The sequence below is a fragment of the Ursus arctos genome, unplaced genomic scaffold (assembly GCF_023065955.2).
Source record: "Ursus arctos isolate Adak ecotype North America unplaced genomic scaffold, UrsArc2.0 scaffold_25, whole genome shotgun sequence".
Lineage (NCBI taxonomy): Eukaryota > Metazoa > Chordata > Mammalia > Carnivora > Ursidae > Ursus > Ursus arctos.
The window spans coordinates 12,231,825-12,253,919 of NW_026622930.1; the positions used below are offsets into that span (position 1 = coordinate 12,231,825).

The following is a 22,095-nucleotide window of genomic DNA, read 5'->3' on the forward strand; positions in this document are numbered from 1 at the left end:
AAGATGGTCTATCGTGTTTCCTTCTTAATGTAGGAACTTTTACCCTCCCTATAGATGCTCACCTAGCCTTTGCTTGGCTCCTTTCAGTTACTTATTAGATTGAATTATTTTTTTCTTTATATTGTACTCATATCTTTCTAACTCTGACTTCTCCTAATTTTTCTCTTTGGACCAGCCTGAAAAACTGCTACATGATCGCTGTTATGTTAGGCTTCTTTTAATTTTTTTAAAATAATTAAATAATTAATTAATTAATTAATTAGAGAGAGCACGAGCAAGCATGTGCGCTTATGAGCAGGAGGGGCAGAGGCAGAGGAAAAGGAATCTCAGGCAGATTCTGCACTGAGTGCAGAGCCTGATGAGGGGCTTGATCTCACGACCCTGAGATCATGACGAGCTGAAACCAAGAGTCAGTCGTCTAACCGACTGCACCACCCAGGCGTGCCCCAGGCTTCTTTTTTTTAAATGTAACTCTCCCTGGTACCATTCAGTATTTCATACATAAGAGGATTCACAAACCTCTCTCAACAAGCGGGCTCTTTTTTGAAATGGTTGATGGTTTGGAAACAGTGTATGTGTTTATTTTACTGTCTGTACGTTTGAAAAGATACCTTAGACCCTGTAAATATTTTTATTATGCTATGCATATTGTAGAAGACAGACTGTACTACAGGGAATATAAAATGGTGTCAGTACTGTAAGTATAGTGTCTTGCAGAGATTACATCTTAATAAAAACTGTTGAACTGTTCATTAAACTTAACTATCATTAAATAAAAGTCTCTCTGAACAGGAGTAAAGGGACTGTGGGTGGTAGGAGCATCTTGCTTCTTGAACCATAGCACTTTGGTGAAAACTAAAAAAAAAACCTATCCAGATAAAATCTCATATATTACAGATTTAGTGAATAATTTCATGGGCCTTGTGTGTCTCAGGTAAAGAACATGCAGTGCTGGTAATAGATGAGAGAAAGGGTTTTGTTATTAATCCCACCCTCCTGACATTCCCTAGTTACTGAATGCTCAGACTTCCTCTCTGGGCAATTTGGAGCATAAAATGAAACCTAGTATGCAAGCAAAGAATTAATACAATGTTTAGTTTGTATCTTTTAGTACATTTAGATTGGTCACTTTGTGGTGCTTCATATTCTGGTTAACTTCTTAAGGAAAACATTGTTTTCATTTTATAGACTGAACAGAGCTAGGTGTGAAAAGGCATTGTCAATCACAGTATCAGTGTTGCTCAGTACTGTCCTCAACTTGTTGCTTTTTTCATTTGTCTTATACTTTGACGTAGTTTGTGATAATTAAGGGATGTTAATTACACTTTTTTTCTCTCAAGGACACTTTGATTGTGTGGTCTGAAGCAGAAAATTATGACTTGGCCCTTAGCTTTCAAGAAAAAGCTGGATGTGATGAAATTTGGGAGAAAATATGTCAGGTAATTTTAAAAACTAGAAAATCAACATGCTAAGTATTTTGGTTTTTTGCTGAGCTTTTAGCTAATACCCAAGATTTTAAATAAATAGCATTTCATATTGATCTATTAAATTCATATTGTCTGTGAAAAGCTTGATTTATAGGAAAGCACAGTTTATTGACACCAAACTGTCCAGCCACGACCTTTGCTGAACTCCGCACTCTATATCCAGCTGCCTTTGAGAGCTCCTCCATCAGTGCTCACTGGTATCTCAGATCTAGTAGTCTAGAACCAAACCTAATCTCCACTAGATCTGTTCATTCTCCCATCTCTCTCATCTCAGTCAGTGTCATCCAGTTGCTGAAACCAGAAACTTGGCTGTTTTATTTATCCTTCCTTCATCACTTACATCCATTCAGTCCTTCAGCTATAAATCTTAAATCCATTCATTTATCCTTGTTTTCACTACTATCACAGTTTACCAAGCCACTATCATTTCTTGCCTGGATTATTGCTTTCATCTTGATTGGTCTTCCCAAATCCATACCACAGATAGAGTGATCTTTTAAAAAATGCCGATCTGATCATATCACTTTATTCAGTAACTTCTTGTGACTCTTGACTGTCTCTTCAGCTTCATCTTGCTTGTTCTCGGTTGATTCTGGAATTTTCTAGTGACTCTAGTACCTTGGTCTGGTGACATAATCTCCACAGTCTTGTTGGGTGTACATTTATTATGCATTCTATTTTGCATTTATTATATGCTAAAGCCATTGGCTCTTGTTATAGACTCATTTGAACCATTGCATCCTAAGGACAGTTTCTCTATTTCCACATTTATTCTAGAGTATAATCTTCAGCAGATTCTTCGCTTTTTTTTTTTTTTTAAAGATTTATTTATTTGAAAGAGTGAATATGCACATGAGAGAGGGAGGAGGGACAAGGGGAGAGAATCTCAAGCAGACTCCCCCCCTGAGTGTGGAGCCTGACACCGGGCCGATCCCACAACTTGCCACCCAGGCGCCCCCTTAAGCAGATTCTTTAATTCATTGGTTCTCACAGCAGCATGACCTGGGAACTGACAGAAATGTAAATTCTGGGACCCCCCCATCCTGGATCTACTGAATCAGAAATTCTGTGAGTACTTCCCAGTAATTGTATTTGAATTATATTTGAATAAGTCCGCTAGGTCAGATTTTCTCCATAAAGGGTGAGATAGTAAATAATTTAGGCCTGTGGGCCATACAGTTTAACAGCTGTTCAACTCTGCTGTTGTTATATGAAAGTAGCCATACATAACCCATAAATAAACAGCCATGGTTCCCTTCTAGTAAAATTTTATTTATGAAAATTGTTGGTTGGCCACATTTGGCTCTAGTTTGTCAATTCCTGCTTAAGCTGATTCTCATGTACCCTTGAGCGCCACTACCTTAATAAAGCTACTTGTCCTTGAGGCACAGTGTTTCCTTACCTCGTAGAATTTACTTCTGCTAGTAGTCTGCTCAGCTCTGTTTTTCATATAATAACCTGTCAAACTTCCCTTTCCTTCTGCTGTGAAGGGCTTACATTTATAGCTGAATGCCTCTTCATACTTGCTGTTTGCTTTCTTTCCCGTACAGCTTTCATAGCCTGCCTTTAGATTGTGTCCTGTGGAGTTCTCCCACAGAAAGAGAGATGAGATTGAAGAGCTTGGGTATTATAAAAGCACCCATTGCTCAGACAGATTTTGTTCTTCACTTTTCTGAGTCGAACAATCCCACCCTGGACACAGTCTTCTATTAAACCAATATTTAACTCACACCTGGACTCAGTGCTTTGCTCTCAGGCCTGGCTCTCCTTTAGTAAATTGTCGGATCTTTACTTTTCCTTGGTCTGTAGTTCTTCACTTACACTTGGGGTAATAGTACTTCTGTACTTCTCTAGAGTAACTTTCCTAGGAATCACTGGCTATTTTTTTATTTTCTATCTAATCTTCCCCTTTAACTTGTGCATACTTTATGATCAAGATATAGTTTTCTACCAGTGTTTTGTGATCCTGTCTGTACTTACCAATTTCTAGATCCTGGCTTGTTCTAGAGAATTCATTACATTTTGCTCTTTGAGATCTTACATGTCTTCTGTTTCTTGAACCCTGCTCATTTTTTGATCTAGAAACAGCAAAAAGTCTCTCCATTTTCTAGTATCTTCCTTGATAGTAGTTATTAAGTCTAGGTGTATCTCTTTTTTTTTTTTTTTATAGACCTTTCATGGCCTTCACATTCTCATTTTCTTCATATCTGTCCAGACTGCTAAGACTTATCCTTTCTCTTAAGGAAGATTCTCTCTTCTAACTTATTCTACCTTTCTTTTGTTTTCATTCTTCCATTGCTCCGTTCAGTAAGACTGAAACATATTTGTCAAATCATTACAATTCCACCTTAATTCCCTGAGCAGATCAGATTCCAGGAAAATTCTAACCACAGACCTTTTTGATGACCTTTTAGCCTTCATATTTGCAGATAAACTAAAAATGATAGCATTTTCATCCATAGTAAGAGCTCTTGTCCCTTTACATTTGGCTTTTTAATCAAACACTACTAAATTGCTTTAGGTAGAGCCGTAGTTTGAGTTCCAGGAATCTAAAGCTATATTGAGAATTTATGTTGTTAACAAATTGGAGCCAACTCGAGACCATGGCGGGTACAGTCTGTGAATGTGCTTAGCTGCCTTTCAGTGGTACTGCCCACTGGGTTAAGGTCAAGACAATATCAACTTGCAACATATTTCAAGACGTATTCCAGGCCTTCTTCCCTTCCGGTATCCATTTACAGTCTCTCTTAATCATGATAAGCAATTTAAGTTTCTTGGCCATTTCATATAAGGTCTAATTTTTCCATTTCTTTACTGTTCAACTTGGCCTGTTTTAGTGATGGTGTCTCAAATTATAGGGCCAAGATAGCAAAGCTCATTTTATTTCAAAATAAGTCCTTGACTTTGGGTAAAAATATTCTTTTATCTCAGAATGTATTTGTGAAAACTTCTAAGTTATGTTTTTATCATTAGAGCCCCTATACTGACATAAAGTTGGGGTTTATGACAAACTTTCAGGGCTTCTGGGGGTGATCATGAAAGCTACAGGTTTGGGTGACTAGAAAGGAAAACTTCTATGGTTTGGTTACTTTTAGTAGATATTCTTGGGTGATCTACTGTATTACACTCTGCTACATGTATGCTGCAGTTACTTTTTATATGGTTTCATTTTTGTGTGAGTATACTTGTTTACCACAGTGTTCTTACTCATATTTTCGGGCCACCAACGAGCATTCACAGCGCATCGGTGACCCAGTTTGGTCCAGAACCAGTTTGCACATATTCTTTGGCCCTTGCTTTCTGGAATTGAGGTTACAGTTTTCCTCATTGCTTACAATTACATGTATTTTCTGTGATCACAACATTATGATGTTTGATATTTATTTGAATTTTACTTAAAACTTCGAAGGGTTTGGTGGTGGCTATTCTGGAATATGATGCTAGGATTCTTACAACATCTCTTGTATTCATCTAAGAATATTTAGATTTGTTTGGTTATATTCTATTAGCTCTCATAAATCTTATTTAATAGGTTCAAGGAAAGGACCCTTCAGTGGACATCACTCAGGACCTTGTCGATGAATCTGAAGAGGAGCGTTTTGATGATATGTCATCACCAGGTTTAGAATTGCCGTCTTGTGAATTAAGTCGCCTTGAGGAAATTGCAGAACTTGTGGCATCATCTTTACCTTCCCCCCTGCGTCGTGAAAAACTTGCACTAGCACTGGAAAATGAGGGTTATATTAAAAAGCTCTTAGAGCTTTTTCATGTGTGTGAGGATTTGGAAAATATTGAAGGACTGCACCACTTGTATGAAATTATCAAAGGCATCTTCCTCTTGAATCGAACTGCTCTTTTCGAAGTTATGTTCTCTGAGGAATGTATAATGGACGTCATTGGATGCTTAGAATATGATCCTGCTTTATCACAACCACGAAAACACAGGGAATTTCTAACAAAAACAGCCAAGTTTAAAGAAGTGATTCCCATATCAGATCCTGAGCTGAAACAAAAAATTCATCAGACATACAGAGTTCAGTATATCCAAGATATGGTTCTACCTACCCCTTCAGTCTTTGAAGAAAATATGTTATCAACACTTCACTCCTTTATCTTTTTCAATAAGGTAGAAATTGTTGGTATGTTACAGGTGAGTTAGATCATTTTTTTCCCTACTTACAAAGATACCTTCTTGATTGATACCATCTAAACTGTTAATTGATTCAGCAGAAGTAATTTCCTGTCCCTTTTAAATACCAATTTTGATTTTTGTCTAAAGGTATATATTTGGGTGGTACTAGAAAAGATTATAGTATTTAATACTATGGGACCAGAAGGTTGTTTTGTTTACACCAGGAACATAAATGTGATGAAGTCTAGCTTGAAAAAATTACAGGGGAATGAATGGTCTTAACAAAACGATTAAATGTAGAATTTTCAGTTATGCATAGAACAGAATCAGAGAGAAAGATAAAAAAGATAAAATGAAGAGGCCAAGAAGTATGTCATTAAATATAGAATATAAATAAATAAATTCTGTGGAATTGGTAGCACTGTCAGATCATTATATATTAAAAGCCTAGTATTAGGGTCAAGAGAATATAGCAGATATTGGCAAATTATAGTTGCAGGTATCCTTACCAAAAGGCATGCTTTTGTAACAGATGAAAGTATGGGGAAGTTGGATGTGAATATGAGTTACAGCTCAACCTGTCACTTAATAGCTATGGGCTACTTGGCAACTTTCTTACCCTCTTAAAGCTTCAGTTCCCTGATTTGAAGGATGGTGGTATTAGTATCAACCCTATAAAGTCATCTGAAGATTAAAGAAGATCATGCATGAACATGATCCAAGACTCTTGAGTATTTTCTTTTTTTTTTTTTAAGAGCATGTAGGTGTGTGAGTGGAGGTGTGGGGCGAAGGGCAGAGGGAGAGAATCTTGAGCAGGCTCCATGTCCAGCACAGAGCCCGACACGGGGCTCAATGCAGGCTTGATTTCACAACCCAGAGATCATGACCTGAGCCAAAATCAAGAGTTGGACGCTTAACAGACTGAGCCACCCAGGCACCGGAGCATTGTTTAAAAATATCTATTAGTAATTACTGTATTAAACTCCAGATTTTCTTTCTACAGTATGCCCAGTCTCTCAGGTCTGGGTTTTAGGGTGCTTGCATCAGAATTGCCTAGAGTGTAACGTTTCCTGGATTCTGCACAAAACACAGAAATCAAAATTATGAGAGCTGACAATCTACATTTGTAACACCCCCAAAGTCAGAGAACCTCTCAGTATATTACCCCATAGTGTAGGAATTAGTCTGTTCTAACTGAAATAGAACTTTAAAGTTTGTGTGGTGTAAAGATTTGTGAGTTGCACAGTGCCCATGATTTTTATTTCTTTGATGCCCATGATATTGGAAGAATAACGGATAAATGGTATGACTTGGAAGACTTAAGACCTTTCCTCAGATCTACAAATAAAAATTATTTGAAACCTGGATTTGTTAAAGGAGGCAGAAAAAACATCAGAGCTCTTTGTAGCACATTAGGATTAAAGCAGTAAGTTTAATCTGTATGGCTATTCCTTTTTAGAAAATTGCTGTATTTTAGAGTCCTGTCTTTGACATCTTCCCAAAAAAACCCAAAAAACAAAACATGAATTCGAACAGAAAAATCAGTTTTACCAACGCTGCTGTCCTGGAGCTAGGAATAATTCTGGTTCATGTTGACCAATTTGATGTGCTTCCCGTTCATTTAAGACAGACATGTAAACAATACAGGCAATATAGTCTGGTAAGGACAATAGTAATCTCTATACAGTATATTGTGTTGATAATGGAGGAGGGAGAAGGTTTTGGTACCAATTTTTATTCTTTGATAAGAATCTCGTTTTTACTGGCTACCTAGTAGATAGAGCCTCTGTTCTGGTCCACTTTTGATTCCGGGTTTCCTGGGATAGTCCTGAGTGCGTCTGGTCCTTTAGCTCCACATGATTCTCATTTTGTTATGCAAGGATTTGTCACTTGGGTGTTTTCTTGGTCTTCATACCTGTGAAATGCCAGTTTTATTCATTAAGTGTGAATAATTTCAAGTTGTTAAGTCTTTGTTTCGCTACATTATGCTGCTTTGTAAAATCCTGGCTGCCATTGCTGTAGTTCTGTTTCTCTTGATACAGGTACTTACATCCGAAGTGCTGCTATGAAGGAAAGAGAATTTTATACATTTTGTGACAGTGGGTGATTGAGATATAATTTAAAGCAGGTTCTTACCCCCCTTGTGTATACAATCATATCCTCCCTTTACTATTAACTGCTCTGTATGTAATACTGTTAAACATTCTTGTTTTTTTTTTTTAAACATTCTTAATTCTCTCAACTTCTGTACCCCCCCAGTGCAGCAGTTCAGAGACTCTTTTTCAATCATTTGATTTCCAGTTGGTGGGATATATTAGATCTGGGATGTATCTTGAAATTGCATGCCGTTTGAGGTACAGCCTGTTTGTACATTTTAGAAAAAAGTAGGAATAACCAATTTAATATCACAGAAAAGATTTCCTAAGAATGTGCCACAGTGAATATGGAGTTTATAATCTAGTGGGAGATGACATACACACATACACATTTATACATATGTAGATATGTTTAGACTTAGGGATGTCTGTAGGGCTGAAGTAGTGCTGAATCTAGTACTAGCTGAGACAGTATGGAATTAAAGTATAACACTGTCTTAGTTAAAAAATAGTGATGGGAAAAATTTGAACAGATTATCAGGAAGGTCTGTGCCACTTGCTGTGGTTGGTCTTTGGGTAAGTTTCTTAATCTGTCTCAATTATAAAATGAGGTAAGATAACATCTGAGGTTCTTTCCAAGTTCTGTATTGATTTACCCACATTAGCAATTTTCTCCAAAATACGTATTAAATTTTGTGTGTCTGGATGGGATATCAGTCAGATAATAGGTGTATCTTTTAAAGCTCTGCATTTAGCTTTTTGAATAACTGAATCATTTTCTGCATCTTTACAACGTGAAAGCTTTATCTTAATTTTTACCTTCATTTGAGAGGTGGTAGAACTTTAACCTCTAAAGGTAAGATTTTAAGATTCTCTAAATGAGGGGTTTGCAAACTATGGCCCATATCTGTTTTTATAAATAAAGTTTTATTTGAACATAGACATACTTACCTGCATATTGTCTGTGGATGTTTCCTACTGTAATAACAGAGTTGAATAGTTGTGGTAGAGACCTTATGGTCTATAAAGCATAATGGACACAGTGTGGCCCTTAAATAAACTTAGGAAATAAGGCCTTTCCAAAATGTAAAGAAAAATCTTCTGTATAAATTTCCAGTTTATTCTTTAATAGTTTCGTTTTTCCTTCTCTTAAAAAATACTGTTGCCAATACCATCTTTCCTTTTTCCAGTTAGTGCAGTTTATATTTTACAGTATCTGAAAACTATGTTTTAATATACTCTTACCATTAGCATCAATTTATCCTTTGATTTAACAGGAGGATGAAAAATTTCTGACAGATTTGTTTGCACAACTAACAGATGAAGCAACAGATGAGGAAAAAAGACAGGAATTGGTAAGAAATTTGGTACTTATGAAGGGCACAAAGCTAAAACAACAGATCTTTTTATATTCACTTGTCCTTTTCCTTATTTTAGGTTAACTTTTTAAAAGAATTTTGTGCGTTTTCCCAAACGCTACAACCTCAAAACAGAGATGCTTTTTTCAAGACTTTGTCAAATATGGGCATATTACCAGCTTTAGAAGTCATCCTTGTAAGTTTTTCTCCTTACATTTAATTACAATTATATATTTTTATTTTTTAAGATTGATTTTATTTGAGAGAGAAAGCACAAGTGGGGGGAGGGGCAGAGAGGGAAAGGCAGGTTCCCCACTGAGCAGGACCCTGGGATCGTGACCTGAGCCAAAGGCAGCTGCTTAACTGTATGAGCCACGCAGGTGCCCCTATTACCATTATATTTTTAATCCACAAAAATATGTTTTTATGTAATATGCAAGTGTTTGACTATAGCCAATATTTAATATTAGCTGTGTATTACATAAAGTAAAAAAGCTGTAAAATTCTAGTATTACAGAGTCCTTACATGATACTGAAAGAATATTCAGAGGAATTTTCTGTATTTTTAATAATAGTTAATTTTGCCGCCTGTTGGGATGTTAAGGAAAGTAACTTTATCCATAGAACAAGCTTTACATGCCAGATTTCCCTGACCTCTCTTATTTCGGTGTTTTCTTTTAATTGGGTAGATTTTGGATTTTATATAGCTATAAGCTGTATTTTTATAAGTATAGGAGAAATAAGTGCTTTTTATCTGCAGGGCATGGATGATACACAGGTGCGAAGTGCTGCTACTGATATATTCTCATACTTGGTTGAATATAATCCATCCATGGTACGAGAGTTTGTCATGCAGGAGGCACAACAGAATGATGATGTAAGTAAGAAGTTAACAGAGCAAAAAATAACCAACAAGGTAAATATTATTTGCACTAACAGTAAGTATTTGTACATGGGGAGCTAGAACTGTATTTATTATTTATTTTTAAAGATCTAAATAGCTGATATTTGGGGAAAGTGTAGCCAGAATGTCAAATGGCTTATTTTTCCCGAAATTGGCTCCTGTCTCCGTTTATGAATTGTGTGTTACACAGGTGTTTGTTTGTTAATGCTCCACTGAAACGTGTTCTTAAGTTTCTGCGATCACGTTTCTTAATTCTGTCGTTCACGTGCTACGTTGTCGTTTTAATCATTTAATCAATAAATTGTTCTTCTGTATGTGGAATTATAAGTAACTTCCCTAGGAAAACATTGACTTTGCTAGGGATAGGTTCTAAAAATCACCAAGAATGAAGAAATGAAGCACAGTCCCTTGGAAAAGTATTTAGGGCACTTTCTTTACCGACTAACCATAAGGAGCAAGCTGTTGTCTTGTTCCCTCACACACATCAGTTTTAAAGTAAGGGAGGGAGTCTGTCCTGATCATGTGAAGGGTGCTCCTGGAGTATGTGGCACATGGCATATGCAGCAGCCCCACATGTGTGTGCTCTTCGGTTTTAGTTTTAGATCATTAAACCAATGATCCTGATTTTTTTTCCCTCCTTTCCCCAAAATCTTACAAGTAACTTTTAAGAATAGACTGACATATTTTGCCCTCAACTGCATCTTAAAAGGGGAGTTGGGCATCCTCTTAGGAAAAAAAAAACCTATGCACCATTCCTATTGTATTTTTACAAAATGAGAAAATAGACTTCTACCTTTGGAAAAAATCTTAATGCGTTATGTCAAAGGGAAGTGGAACGCCTAGTAACTTCTGTATTTAAGGTGCTTTTTGTTTTTGTATTTTTGTTTTTTGTGTTTTTTTTGCCAGGGTAAGTGTAGAGAAGTACCAGTTTGAACTGTTCAATATTATGTCACATTTTTCTTTAATAAAAGTCTTATCCAGAAAACCAAAATACCTGTATTAATTTAAAATAAAGGCTGTTCTTGGCCCTGAAACCTGCTAGTTGCACATACAGTGATCTACTTCTCTCACACACAGTAGGCTTCTTGATTCCTAATCTCGATCTTTAGGTCCATCCTACTACTGCATACACAGACAAGAGCAGAGGTTTCCTCACTGCATCCCCTTCTGTTTGTAGTTACTCCTTGGGCCAGGAACACCAGTCATAGAGCCTCAGGAAAACTAGTTATCAATTTTCAGTGACATTTGGGATCTGTGTAACAGATTTGTTCTCTGTGCTATCTAAATACCATAATCTTGTTTCCCCTAATTTCACACATTTGGGTACCAACTAGATTTACTTTAAATGGAAACTTTGTATCATTTCCATAAATGGGGAATAGATACAGATCTCATTTGCCAAAAATAGAAGGAATCTATAGAAATGCAGTGAAAGTGGAACAGTGGTGTAAATTCTAGCTAAATATTTTATTAAACTGAAGGTCTATTACCTTTCTTCAGAAGGGAAATTTTGTTATCAAGAAGTATAAAGTTCTATTAGCACCAAACAAAGTTGATTTTTGCTTTAATCAAAGGGACTTAAAAATAGAGAAAGAAACTTTCTTTTCTGCATTACCTAGTGTAAATGTGCCTGTGCCACACTTGAGGGAAACACTGCCGTATATCCTGTTAAAGCAGTTAGTCGTTTCATTTTGGGTGCAGTTAACGAGACAGCTAGAGCTAGGTGTAATGCTGTAACATGTCATAGTATGTGCTTTTCCATTCTCATAATAAGTGATCCTTATTGTGTGTACTTTCTCACCAGGATATTTTGCTCATCAACCTCATTATAGAACATATGATTTGTGATACAGACCCTGAACTTGGAGGAGCAGTCCAACTTATGGGCCTGCTTCGAACTTTAGTTGACCCAGAAAACATGTTAGCTACTGCCAATGTAAGCCACAGGCATTTTTCTCTTTCTCATACTAGTATGTTGTTTATTATTGGTAGGAGCCAGTGCAGTTAAAATTCATGTAAATGTTTTTGATTCCTTAGAAAACAGAGAAGACTGAGTTTCTGGGTTTCTTTTACAAGCACTGTATGCATGTCCTCACTGCTCCCTTACTGGCAAATACCACAGAAGATAAACCTAGCAAAGGTAAGGTAATGCAGGTTGGTAGTAAGGTTCTTTGTTCTTGAGTTCTGAAACTCAGAGTTGATGTGGAGTAATAGTCTTCAAAAGTTCAAGCCATTTGGTTAACACAGAGGCGTAATAATATATCTTCAGAAGTGTTCAAGGTAGACTTTCTTTAAAGTGCTGTAACTGGTGATAATAAGATGTAAAAGAGGAGATGATTGTTGCTTTCAGAATTTAAAAACACTTCTGTTAAAGCAATATTGATATTTACATAGGTTAAATAAATAGAAGGAAGTAATTGTGAAAAAATCATTTTAGGTTAATTTGCACTTCAGATCTGTAGCGCAGAGCTGCTTACTATTAAGCCTCTTATTTGCATTGAGCATTATTCATAGGTAAGGGATTACTCTTATTTCTGCATTTTATTCCTTTAGCTTGCATAGTGTGTTTAAATTCAGAAAGTAGTTTTAGGGTCTTCGATGGGAAATCCCTTATTGACATTTCAAGAATATTTTGTTGTATAAATTACCAGTATAGTATAACTTAAAATACAACTTAGAAAGTAAATGTTAAATTTACCCTTTTTTTATGATTCTAGAATCACGTCTTAGACACGTGATATTCATTTTTCCTGTCTACTTCATTCATATTAGGTAAAGCTTGAGGCTTCTTTCCAAAGGCATATATTTAGTCTTCAAACATTTATTTAAAAAAACCCATTGTGTGGAAGGCACTGTGCTGTAATCTTTAGGGGCTAAATGGGGGAAATGAAAAAGTGAGTAAAATACTTTCAGAGGCTTGCTGTGAGGAAGAAAGGTAAGCCAGTAATTATAATCCATTGTGGATTCATTCTATGTAATAAAGGACCCATAAAACACATTGGAATCATAGGAGCAGGGAGAGTAATTCCACCAAAGACGAGATGGGATCTTTCTGGATCTCCTATGCTGTGTGTACATCTTATGAGGGCCGTGTTAAGACATGGTAGAGCATTCTTGCACTTGGGAATAAAGCAGAGCTAATAGATTTGTATCCCAGCTCTTGCCGTATTCAGACTTGGGTTTTGTGAAAATAATTCATCAGAGTTAAGAAAATGTAAAGCACAGTTCTCGGGGCACATGGTAGGGATTCAGTGTTCGTTCCCTTTTCCTTAACTTTAAAATTTTGGGTCAACAGAAAGGATTTTACTTGGTTGGAATTTGGATACTTACAGTTAGAAAGGAAAAGAATATTAGTCCTTAAATATAATTGTGTTTTGTTTTTAGATGATTTTCAGACTGCGCAGTTGCTGGCACTTGTACTGGAATTGTTAACATTCTGTGTGGAGCACCACACCTACCACATAAAGAACTACATTATTAACAAGGACATCCTCCGCAGAGTGCTGGTTCTCATGGCCTCAAAGCATGCTTTCTTGGCATTATGTAAGTGTTGCTTCCGGTAGAATTATTTATTATCTATATATTATCGTGTTGCCGGAGAAGAAAAGATCACAGACTTCAGGACACCTAGATTCTAACAGGAAACTACACCAATTCTGTAGTTTCACCACAATTGGAGATAATTTTCCTCATTCGCATCTTTCTTTCATATACAGCAAAGGGCTTAGTGTGTATCCACAAAATATGTTAAAGTATTCTTCTCCACTAATATGGCACCTAAGATCATTTTACCTCAGTTATTTTTTTAGTACTGCCTTCCTCATTACAAGTTAGGCATTCTTGTGAAACTTACATTAAATCATGAAGAACATTTTTGTAATTTGGAAAACCTTTAGCTAATAGCACTGAGTTGCTAAAACACATTCAGAGTTACAGAAGGCCCAGCACAAGTGTCTGTAGATGGTCAATTCGTTAATTGCACAAATATTTTTTCTCGGCGTTACTGAGAAATATTTGACATAAAACATATTGTTACCTCAGGTACTTTAGAGCAAGGGTGCCAAACCTCGGAAGTGACCAGATCCAGCCTGTGCTCTACTTTTGCATGACCTGCAAGCTGAAAAGTGGTTTTTAGGTTTCTTAAAGGGTTGTTTAAAAACAGCAACTGCAGAGGCCATATGCGGCCTATGAAGCCTAAAATGTGTACTTGTAAACAATATTTATGGGGAAGGTTTGTCAGCTCTTAAAGCAACAACTAGGTTGTTCTTGGTTATGTTATTTTTCAAAAATTAACTTTAACTGTGTTCTTAAGGCCCTAGTTTATGAAGTAAAGCGTGTTTCAGAATTGGAAGTAGGTTATTTAAGACTATTCTTGATCCCAGCAGCCAGCCTTTCTTGGTAAGTTGACCAAGACTTAGAGGCTCAGTAAAATATGTCTGCTGGTAACTTCTGTCTTTTGGTTTCTGTAGGTAAGTTTGGTTGTTTGGTGGTGGTTTGACGGCATCACAGTCATTCACTAATTAGAGGCCTGAACATACATACCCAGTTTTGCTATTTTTTTTAACCTCATTTACAAATTTTTTACTTCATGGATTTTTAAAAATATCCTAAAATTATAAAAACGTGGTTTATAAGGATGTTTCTGATGTTGATTTGCTCTAAAATATTTTATCTTTAAAACAGTATTAGAAATAAGTATCCTTCTAAAAACATGAAACAGTTTCTATCAGGGTAACAGTTACAGTTGCCTTAGTTTTTCTGGCTAATGTACACACTGGAGGAATGACTGAGAGTACATGTATTCACGGTATGAATTCACGGTTTTCCAACTTTTCAGGTGTTTAGTGCAGCTACTTTCTGTTGATTGTCCAGGAACTTTGATGTTACCTTAGAAATCTTTTTCAGCCAAAAGTAACAGGTAGCATTTTGTGGCATTAACCTAGAGTGCTAAGGAGAGCAAAAATAAATTATTTTGGTTCTACCGTACTAATATCCATGAGCTTAGCATTTGCAAAAGAAGAGCTTTTAAACTCATAGTCATTTTCCTTATGTACCTACGACAGCAAAACAGAGCCCCACGACCAAGTTGAGAGGGAGTTTGTACAGACCTTTCTTTCTTGTTACCGTAGAAAGTTTTGTTTGAGTGTGGGAAAGGGAGGTTAGGACAGAATGGAAAAACTAAATGAATAAGTTAATCAGTTTTATTTTGATAAATGTATTAAACACCTACCATATTTTATCAGTTTTAAGCTCTGCATTTTAGACATTTATCATCTCTCAAATCAAGGTGAGTCTTAAAATTAATGGCATGTCATCGTGATTGATAGTTCTGTCTGTTTGATTTTCTTAGTAGTAGAGAAAGTTTTTTGCAATCAGGGGCATCTCAGATTTGATGAAGATGCTGGATACCTGGAAATTACAAGGAAAACGCGGACCATTAAGACCTGGACTCCGCTGTCAAGGGGTTTTGAGTTCAGTTAGGAGGAGATAGTCATTTAAAAACCAAAATGTCAAAAGTACTATATTGAGGTGTGTTTGAAAGCATAGTGGAAAAATTTTATTCTACATGAATGAGTCAAATCAGGAAAATTTCGCAGGGGAGGTAAATTGGGTTGTGTCTTGGTCCTGGGAGAATGTGACATTCTTGGTCGAAGGCACAGCTGATGTACATCTGTGGGAAAAGTGTAGCGTGAGAATGGTTTGGTGCAAGGGGACCACACAGTCCAGTGGGGGAGTGCAGGAAAGGAAAAGGCTTTCTCGGTTCAGGTCGTCTCATTGTTTTGCTTGCAGTATTACAAAGAAAGTTTCAGTTTAATGAGAACTATGAAGAGATACGTTACAAGGAAGGTTTATATTGTAGGAAACTAAGCATGTTAGCAAAATTTTAGTTATGTTTTATTGTTTAACAATAACTCAGTTCGAAAAATGCTGACTCTTAAATGAATCTATGTGGCTGTCTTCCCAGATTCAGAACATAAGTAGTTTCTGGAAGAAGACGCCAGTCATTAGGAATGAGCATTTTAGGACTGGCTTTAAGAGTATACAGTAGGAGTTTTTGATCAAGGATTTCTAAAAGAGCTAAGTGGGAGGTTTAGGATATTTTCAGTCTTCTAAGATTATACACTGAGGGGCGCCTGGGTGGCACAGCGGTTAAGCGTCTGCCTTCGGCTCAGGGCGTGATCCCGGCGTTGTGGGATCGAGCCCCACATCAGGCTCCTCCACTATGAGCCTGCTTCTTCCTCTCCCACTCCCCCTGCTTGTGTGCCCTCTCTCGCTGGCTGTCTCTATCTCTGTCGAATAAATAAATAAAATCTTAAAAAAAAAAAAAAGATTATACACTGAAAGTATTAGGTAGAGTGTTTAAGGGAGGGTTTCATAAGTTTAGATGCCCTCTTGTAAAGATAAAAGATAATGAGTGGTTAAATGTAAACAGTTTGGGGACTTACGGAACTTCTCCTTTTTTATATCTGCTGCTTATTAGAATGCTTTTATCCTATTTAAAGACAACGAATCAGGTGTGTAGGTGAGACAAGCAGTCCTTTCAAAATTTAGGTCTTCGTAAGGTTAGATTCTGTACATACGCCACTTTTACCAGTCTCATTTCTTTGGCCTTTCAGGATTCATGTTGTCTAGTCTTTTGTTAAAAGTATGGAAATCTGTGACAGGAATAAAACACAATTTTATTGTAGATGCTTTTATTCAGCCATCACAAGTTACGTAGGAGGCAAAAAGTCTCAACTTTGTGACATGAAATCTCATGTTGTGTTAACATAAAGATGAATTACTTGTTTTAGAGATGACTGAAACGAAGCACCAGAGATTCCTGGCATGTTAATGAAGGTTAGAGATAAGGGAAGCAGAGTGCACTTTACTTTGGAAGCCCAGCAGTTCTGCCAATGTGACCTATTCCAAAAGCTTTCTCTAATTTCCTTTGAGCGATTCGACTTCATAGAGCTCGCTGGTAAATTTTTGAAAGCAGCTTTTGTTCAGCAGCAAGTAGTGGTTGGCTATTCTTGATGCAGTTTTCTTTTGGGGGAGGGGTTTGAATGGAAATAACCCAGTTCTGGATATAAATAAATCAGGGCAAATTGAAATGAGGAGCAAAACAAAGACCGTTAGAACCCCACCTCTGTCTACACCAGCAGTTTTTGGACAGAACTACTCTTGAGGGAATGGTGGCACTGCATACCTTGGTCTTAGTGAATTCTAGGAAGGGAGTTTCTTTTCACTTACCTGGGAACTGCATGCAGCCCACGGGGTTCAGCTAGTGTGTGTTATGGTAGGACACAAGTCTCCACGAAGCCTGCAGAGTTGGAGTACCAACTCAAAATAATCGCTCTTGCCCTAATGAATTACTAAAAACTTCACATTTGGCCTGAGCTCTAAAGTACTGATTTTTATTCTAACAAATGGAACTGCCTCACTAGTTCCTTTGTCAAGTGACATTACAAAACACCAAACTCTGAAATCATTGTTTGGGGAAGATAAACCCTTGTTAGGCTTTGACTTAACACACAGGTGCCTCTTACTGTTTAAAATGTCTTATTTCACCATGCTTATGTATTTGGAAATAATTCAGTAGTTAAAAAAAAAAATGCAATTACTATTCTATAAATTATTTTGAAACTCCCTGCCCAGAGTGTCACATTAGAAAGAGACACTCTTAAAGAAGTTGCATTGTTAAGGCAGTTTATAGCCAACTGTACCTAACTGGGCATTCACTTGTGGACCTCTTTTCTGCCAACTAAAGAAACATTGAGCTGCTTTACTCCTCTGCCTTCCCACCCAGAAACCGTGTCAGCATGGTTGCCTGGCTACCTGCTCATGAAGGACTTGATTAATAACAAATTGGCAATTTAACGAGCCACTTCCATGATCTCCAAAGAAACCAAAATACAAACACAATATTTAATCTTGCCAACCGAAGACGATGTGACTGCATGAAGTGAGTATGCTTTTTTGAACTGTTTACAATAAGTGGGGCATTAACTTACTGACAAACTCCATGTAGGTAAAGAGGGCTTTGTCTAGCTGTCTGAGTATATTTGGATCTTGACGAATGGTGACTTAAGTAACTCCCCATACCTCAAGATGTAAATATACCTTTTAATCTGTAAGTTAAAGCCTAATTAATTGTAAAAAGGAAAATTAGGAAAAAAATTAAAAAGCATACTCGCTGCAATAAGCATAGAGGACCACATTTTAAACACAACATCCTCTAAATTTATCTCTAAACTATGGGAAGGCAAGTTTTGGGTCATGCAGAGTTCTGTGGGTTTAGAGTAGTTCTCCTGACACATCCAGAAACCAGCCAACGTAAAGTGAACTCAGAACTCTAAAGCCAAATAGTAAAGAGTGTCCAAAAGTGATGATCAAATTATACAGTGGATTGCCCTAAGAAAACAATGGTTTTTCTGTTGTTTTTAAGGTGTACGTAAAACGATATATTCAGAGTTTTCTCATCTTAAGTAGTATGAAGTTAATTCATTTGTTAGCCCTATTTTAGCTTTTATTTTAGATGTAGAGTACATTTTGGTCGTTAGTAAATTCCAGAATTTTTCTGGCTGTCCAAGACTTGTGTTCTATAATGACATACACTACTTTTAGGGTACATTTTTCTGATAACCCTTTTGCAGTCCTTGTCTTTAGGTTCATGCTTCTGGAAGCAGTAACATATCACTGCACGAAGAACTATATTTATTAAGCAGGTCTTTTTTAATAAGTCTAAAATATGGAAGTGTGGTATGTAATTTGAACAATAATGCCTCTGTGTTTCAGGTGCTCTTCGTTTTAAGAGAAAAATTATTGGATTAAAAGATGAGTTTTACAACCGCTACATAATGAAAAGTTTTTTGTTTGAACCAGTAGTCAAAGCCTTTCTCAACAATGGATCCCGCTACAATCTGATGAACTCTGCCATTATAGAGATGTTTGAATTTATTAGAGTGGTAGGTTCTGTATTAGAATGTTGGTTTTAATTGTTTGAGAATATTGAATATGCATTATTAGTATTTTGTCTTATTCGAGATTATATTTGAAGAAAAATTTTAAAAACTTGTAGAAATTCCGTTCAAAGTAATGAAAACCAAAATGATCTTCCCTCAGCAGCTGTGAATCCTTCATAGGATGGCTTCAAAGAAAACTGATCTAACACTGTCATGGCACTCAGCTCATTTTAGGACAGAATGACAGATAATAGAAAGTATTTGATGTGGTTTTATTTTGTTTTTAACACTGAGGTTTTCTGACTTTGGACTTTGCCCTCTATTTTTAAAGAACAATTTTGTAACCAGTTCGATTCTTTACTAAAATTAAATAGTAGTCGGCTTGTGGTTTTCCCTCAAGTGTATGTCAGAATTATCTGTGGCATGCTTTTTTAAAAAAATTATGGTTAAATGTTTATCACATAAAATTTGGCGTTTTAAGTGTACCGTTCCTTGGAGTTCAGTACACTAACACTGTTGCACAGCTCTCCCCACTGTCCATCTCTAGCACTTTCCTGATGTGCTGATTTCACTCCCACATTCAACTTGAGTAAGAGTTATCTGGGGCGCGACCTGGGCATTTACTTGAGGAAGACCCGTAGTTAATTCTGAGACACAACAAAAATTGGAGACTACAGAGTAGCCATTTATGCCCTTTTTCATTGTTTTGTTATCTCTGAGATTGGCTAATAATTTAACAAAGTTAAACTGTTTTGGGCAGGTTTATGAATTACCTAAAGCCTATTTTGCTAAAATAACTTCTGTATTTTTCATTGTAATTCTTGTCTATAGGAAGATATAAAATCATTAACTGCTCATGTCATTGAAAATTACTGGAAAGCACTGGAAGATGTAGATTATGTACAGACATTTAAAGGATTGAAACTGAGATTTGAACAACAAAGAGAAAGGCAAGATAATCCCAAACTTGACAGGTAAATTACCACATTTTTTCGCCTATTCATTCAAGTTGTATGGTGGTTCCCTCTCTTTGCTTGTTTCATATTTGGCTTGGCTGGGGGAGGGGATGCACAGTGGTTGTAGCTTTTCTGTAACGGGTACTGTGCATGTTTTCCCGAAGGTGTATGTGGTGTTTGAAGCTAGATAATGAGAAAGAAAACCCAACCAGTACGTGGTAGTGGGGCTTCATGTGTCCAGATTAAAATCAAAATAGGATGTTTTAAAGTCCACGAATTAGGACTTGTTAGTTTCTGAGGTTAACAAGTTTAATAACTGATCTGTAATAGTACAGTTTCCATAATAGTTTGATTCCCCTGGTAACACTAGGTAGGGCGGGGTGCCTAGTTCTATGGACACTGGTTCTTCATTAGCCTCTCTGTATAAAAGGATCTGATTTGGAGCACCACTTGAAGACTATCTGAAAGAGTCTTTGGATGAGTCCCTTTACTTTTTTATTTTTTTCTTTTTTAAGATTTTATCTATTAGAGTATGGGGAGGGGGTGAGGGAGAAGCAGGCTCCCTGCTGAGCTGGGAGCCTGATGTGGGACTCAGTCCCAGCACCCTGAGATCATGACCTGAGCCGAAGGCAGACCCTTAACTGACTGAGCCACCCAGGCGCCTGGAGTCTATTTACTTCCTTTTCTTTATTCCTAGTATGCGTTCCATTTTGAGGAATCATAGATACCGAAGAGATGCCAGAACACTAGAAGATGAAGAGGAGATGTGGTTTAACACAGACGAAGATGACATGGAAGATGGAGAAGCTGTCGTGTCTCCATCTGACAAAACTAAAAATGATGATGATATTATGGATCCAATAAGTAAATTCATGGAAAGGAAGAAATGTATGTTGAAAAGCTGGACAAGGAGAAATGGTGGCTTTCCCGCTCTAGGCTTACTCTGTATAACTTGTCAAAAGGAGGAGTATCTACTTTGTTATGACATAGATTTTTAGAGACTTTGTTGCTTTCTAGAATGTGAATTAATAGCTGTGGGTGAAAGTATGGACCAAATTTTCTTAATCTGACTTGACCCAGGAGAAATAACATTATTTCAGGAAGGGGAGGGACACTGAATACTGAAGGTCTCATTCCTTCTCAGTAGTGAACTGAACTTGTGTTTTTCCCTAGCAAGGGAGTGAGCTAGTTAAGTGTGGTTTAGTGCCACCTCATTTGGGGGGATTAAAAAAAGAGGAGGATGGGTGACAACTATTGACACTATTCTTATTTTTAGTAAAAGAAAGTGAGGAAAAAGAGGTGCTTCTGAAAACGAATCTTTCTGGTCGGCAGAGCCCAAGTTTCAAGCTTTCCCTCTCTAGTGGAACCAAGACTTCTCTCACCAGCCAGTCACCTGCAACCAATCTGCCTGGTTCACCAGGCTCCCCGGGATCCCCAGGATCTCCAGGCTCTCCTGGCTCTGTCCCTAAAAGTACATCTCAGACGGCAGCTATTACTACCAAGGTACATTCGGACTTGCAGGCCTGTCTCAACAGTAATTGTGACTAAGATTTCATTTGGTTACTGTCTTTTGGAAGTGATCTAACGTTTCTGAATGAGAGAGAGAAATTCTCCACTACCTGAATGTATGGAAAACCTGAGCAATTTCCCAAAGGTTTTTATGACCAACACAAAAGGCTGAATGAATTATTTTCGTTATCTACATTTTAGAACTCAGGTTCAGATTTGTGTCAGAACATTTACAGAAATTTTAAAGTTACTCTATCAGCTTTCCCAGTTAATACCCAGCTAAAGGCTGGTGTGGAGCAAAGGTCAGTATCTGGACACTCTGCTTTGTCAAGCAATATTTATAAAAAAGAATTAACCATCATCATTAACATTTCATAAGAAAGGATGACAATTTTAACACCAAAAATGTGGACAAGACAATCTCAGAATAAAAACCAATTCTTTTCACTACCTCCTCCTGTCCCGGACTAGCAGTTAACAGACTGGCGTTTGGGACGCGTCGATCTAAGCCAGGAATGTCATGCCCCATGCACAGTTCCTTTTACTCTGACATGAGCGTGAGACCCCTGAGGGCTAAGAAATGAATCAGTGTTCAAATGAAGGGGCAGGCTGAGGGCACCGCAGGGTGAGTTTCTCCACAGCGCCCCACAGAGGAGCTACAGCGGTGCCTGGAGACGGCAGGGGTCTGAAAAGAGGCGAGAGGAAAGG

General features: G+C 37.2%; 1 protein-coding gene across 2 annotated transcripts in view; it reads left to right on the forward strand.

Moving 5' to 3' along the window:
• Positions 1 to 22,095, forward strand: part of PPP4R3A (protein phosphatase 4 regulatory subunit 3A) — a 38,314-nt gene that overhangs the window by 14,620 nt on the left and 1,599 nt on the right. The window contains exons 3-14 of one of the 2 annotated variants that reach the window (XM_026515443.4): positions 1,341 to 1,439; positions 5,020 to 5,637; positions 8,993 to 9,070; positions 9,153 to 9,269; positions 9,834 to 9,989; positions 11,782 to 11,913; positions 12,015 to 12,117; positions 13,362 to 13,520; positions 18,756 to 18,925; positions 19,754 to 19,896; positions 20,576 to 20,766; positions 21,155 to 21,381. In XM_026515443.4, the coding sequence (XP_026371228.1) occupies positions 1,341 to 1,439; positions 5,020 to 5,637; positions 8,993 to 9,070; positions 9,153 to 9,269; positions 9,834 to 9,989; positions 11,782 to 11,913; positions 12,015 to 12,117; positions 13,362 to 13,520; positions 18,756 to 18,925; positions 19,754 to 19,896; positions 20,576 to 20,766; positions 21,155 to 21,381 (2,193 nt within the window). The remainder of the gene's footprint in view (positions 1 to 1,340; positions 1,440 to 5,019; positions 5,638 to 8,992; positions 9,071 to 9,152; positions 9,270 to 9,833; positions 9,990 to 11,781; positions 11,914 to 12,014; positions 12,118 to 13,361; positions 13,521 to 18,755; positions 18,926 to 19,753; positions 19,897 to 20,575; positions 20,767 to 21,154; positions 21,382 to 22,095) is intronic. The other variant, XM_026515444.4, reaches the window with a different exon arrangement.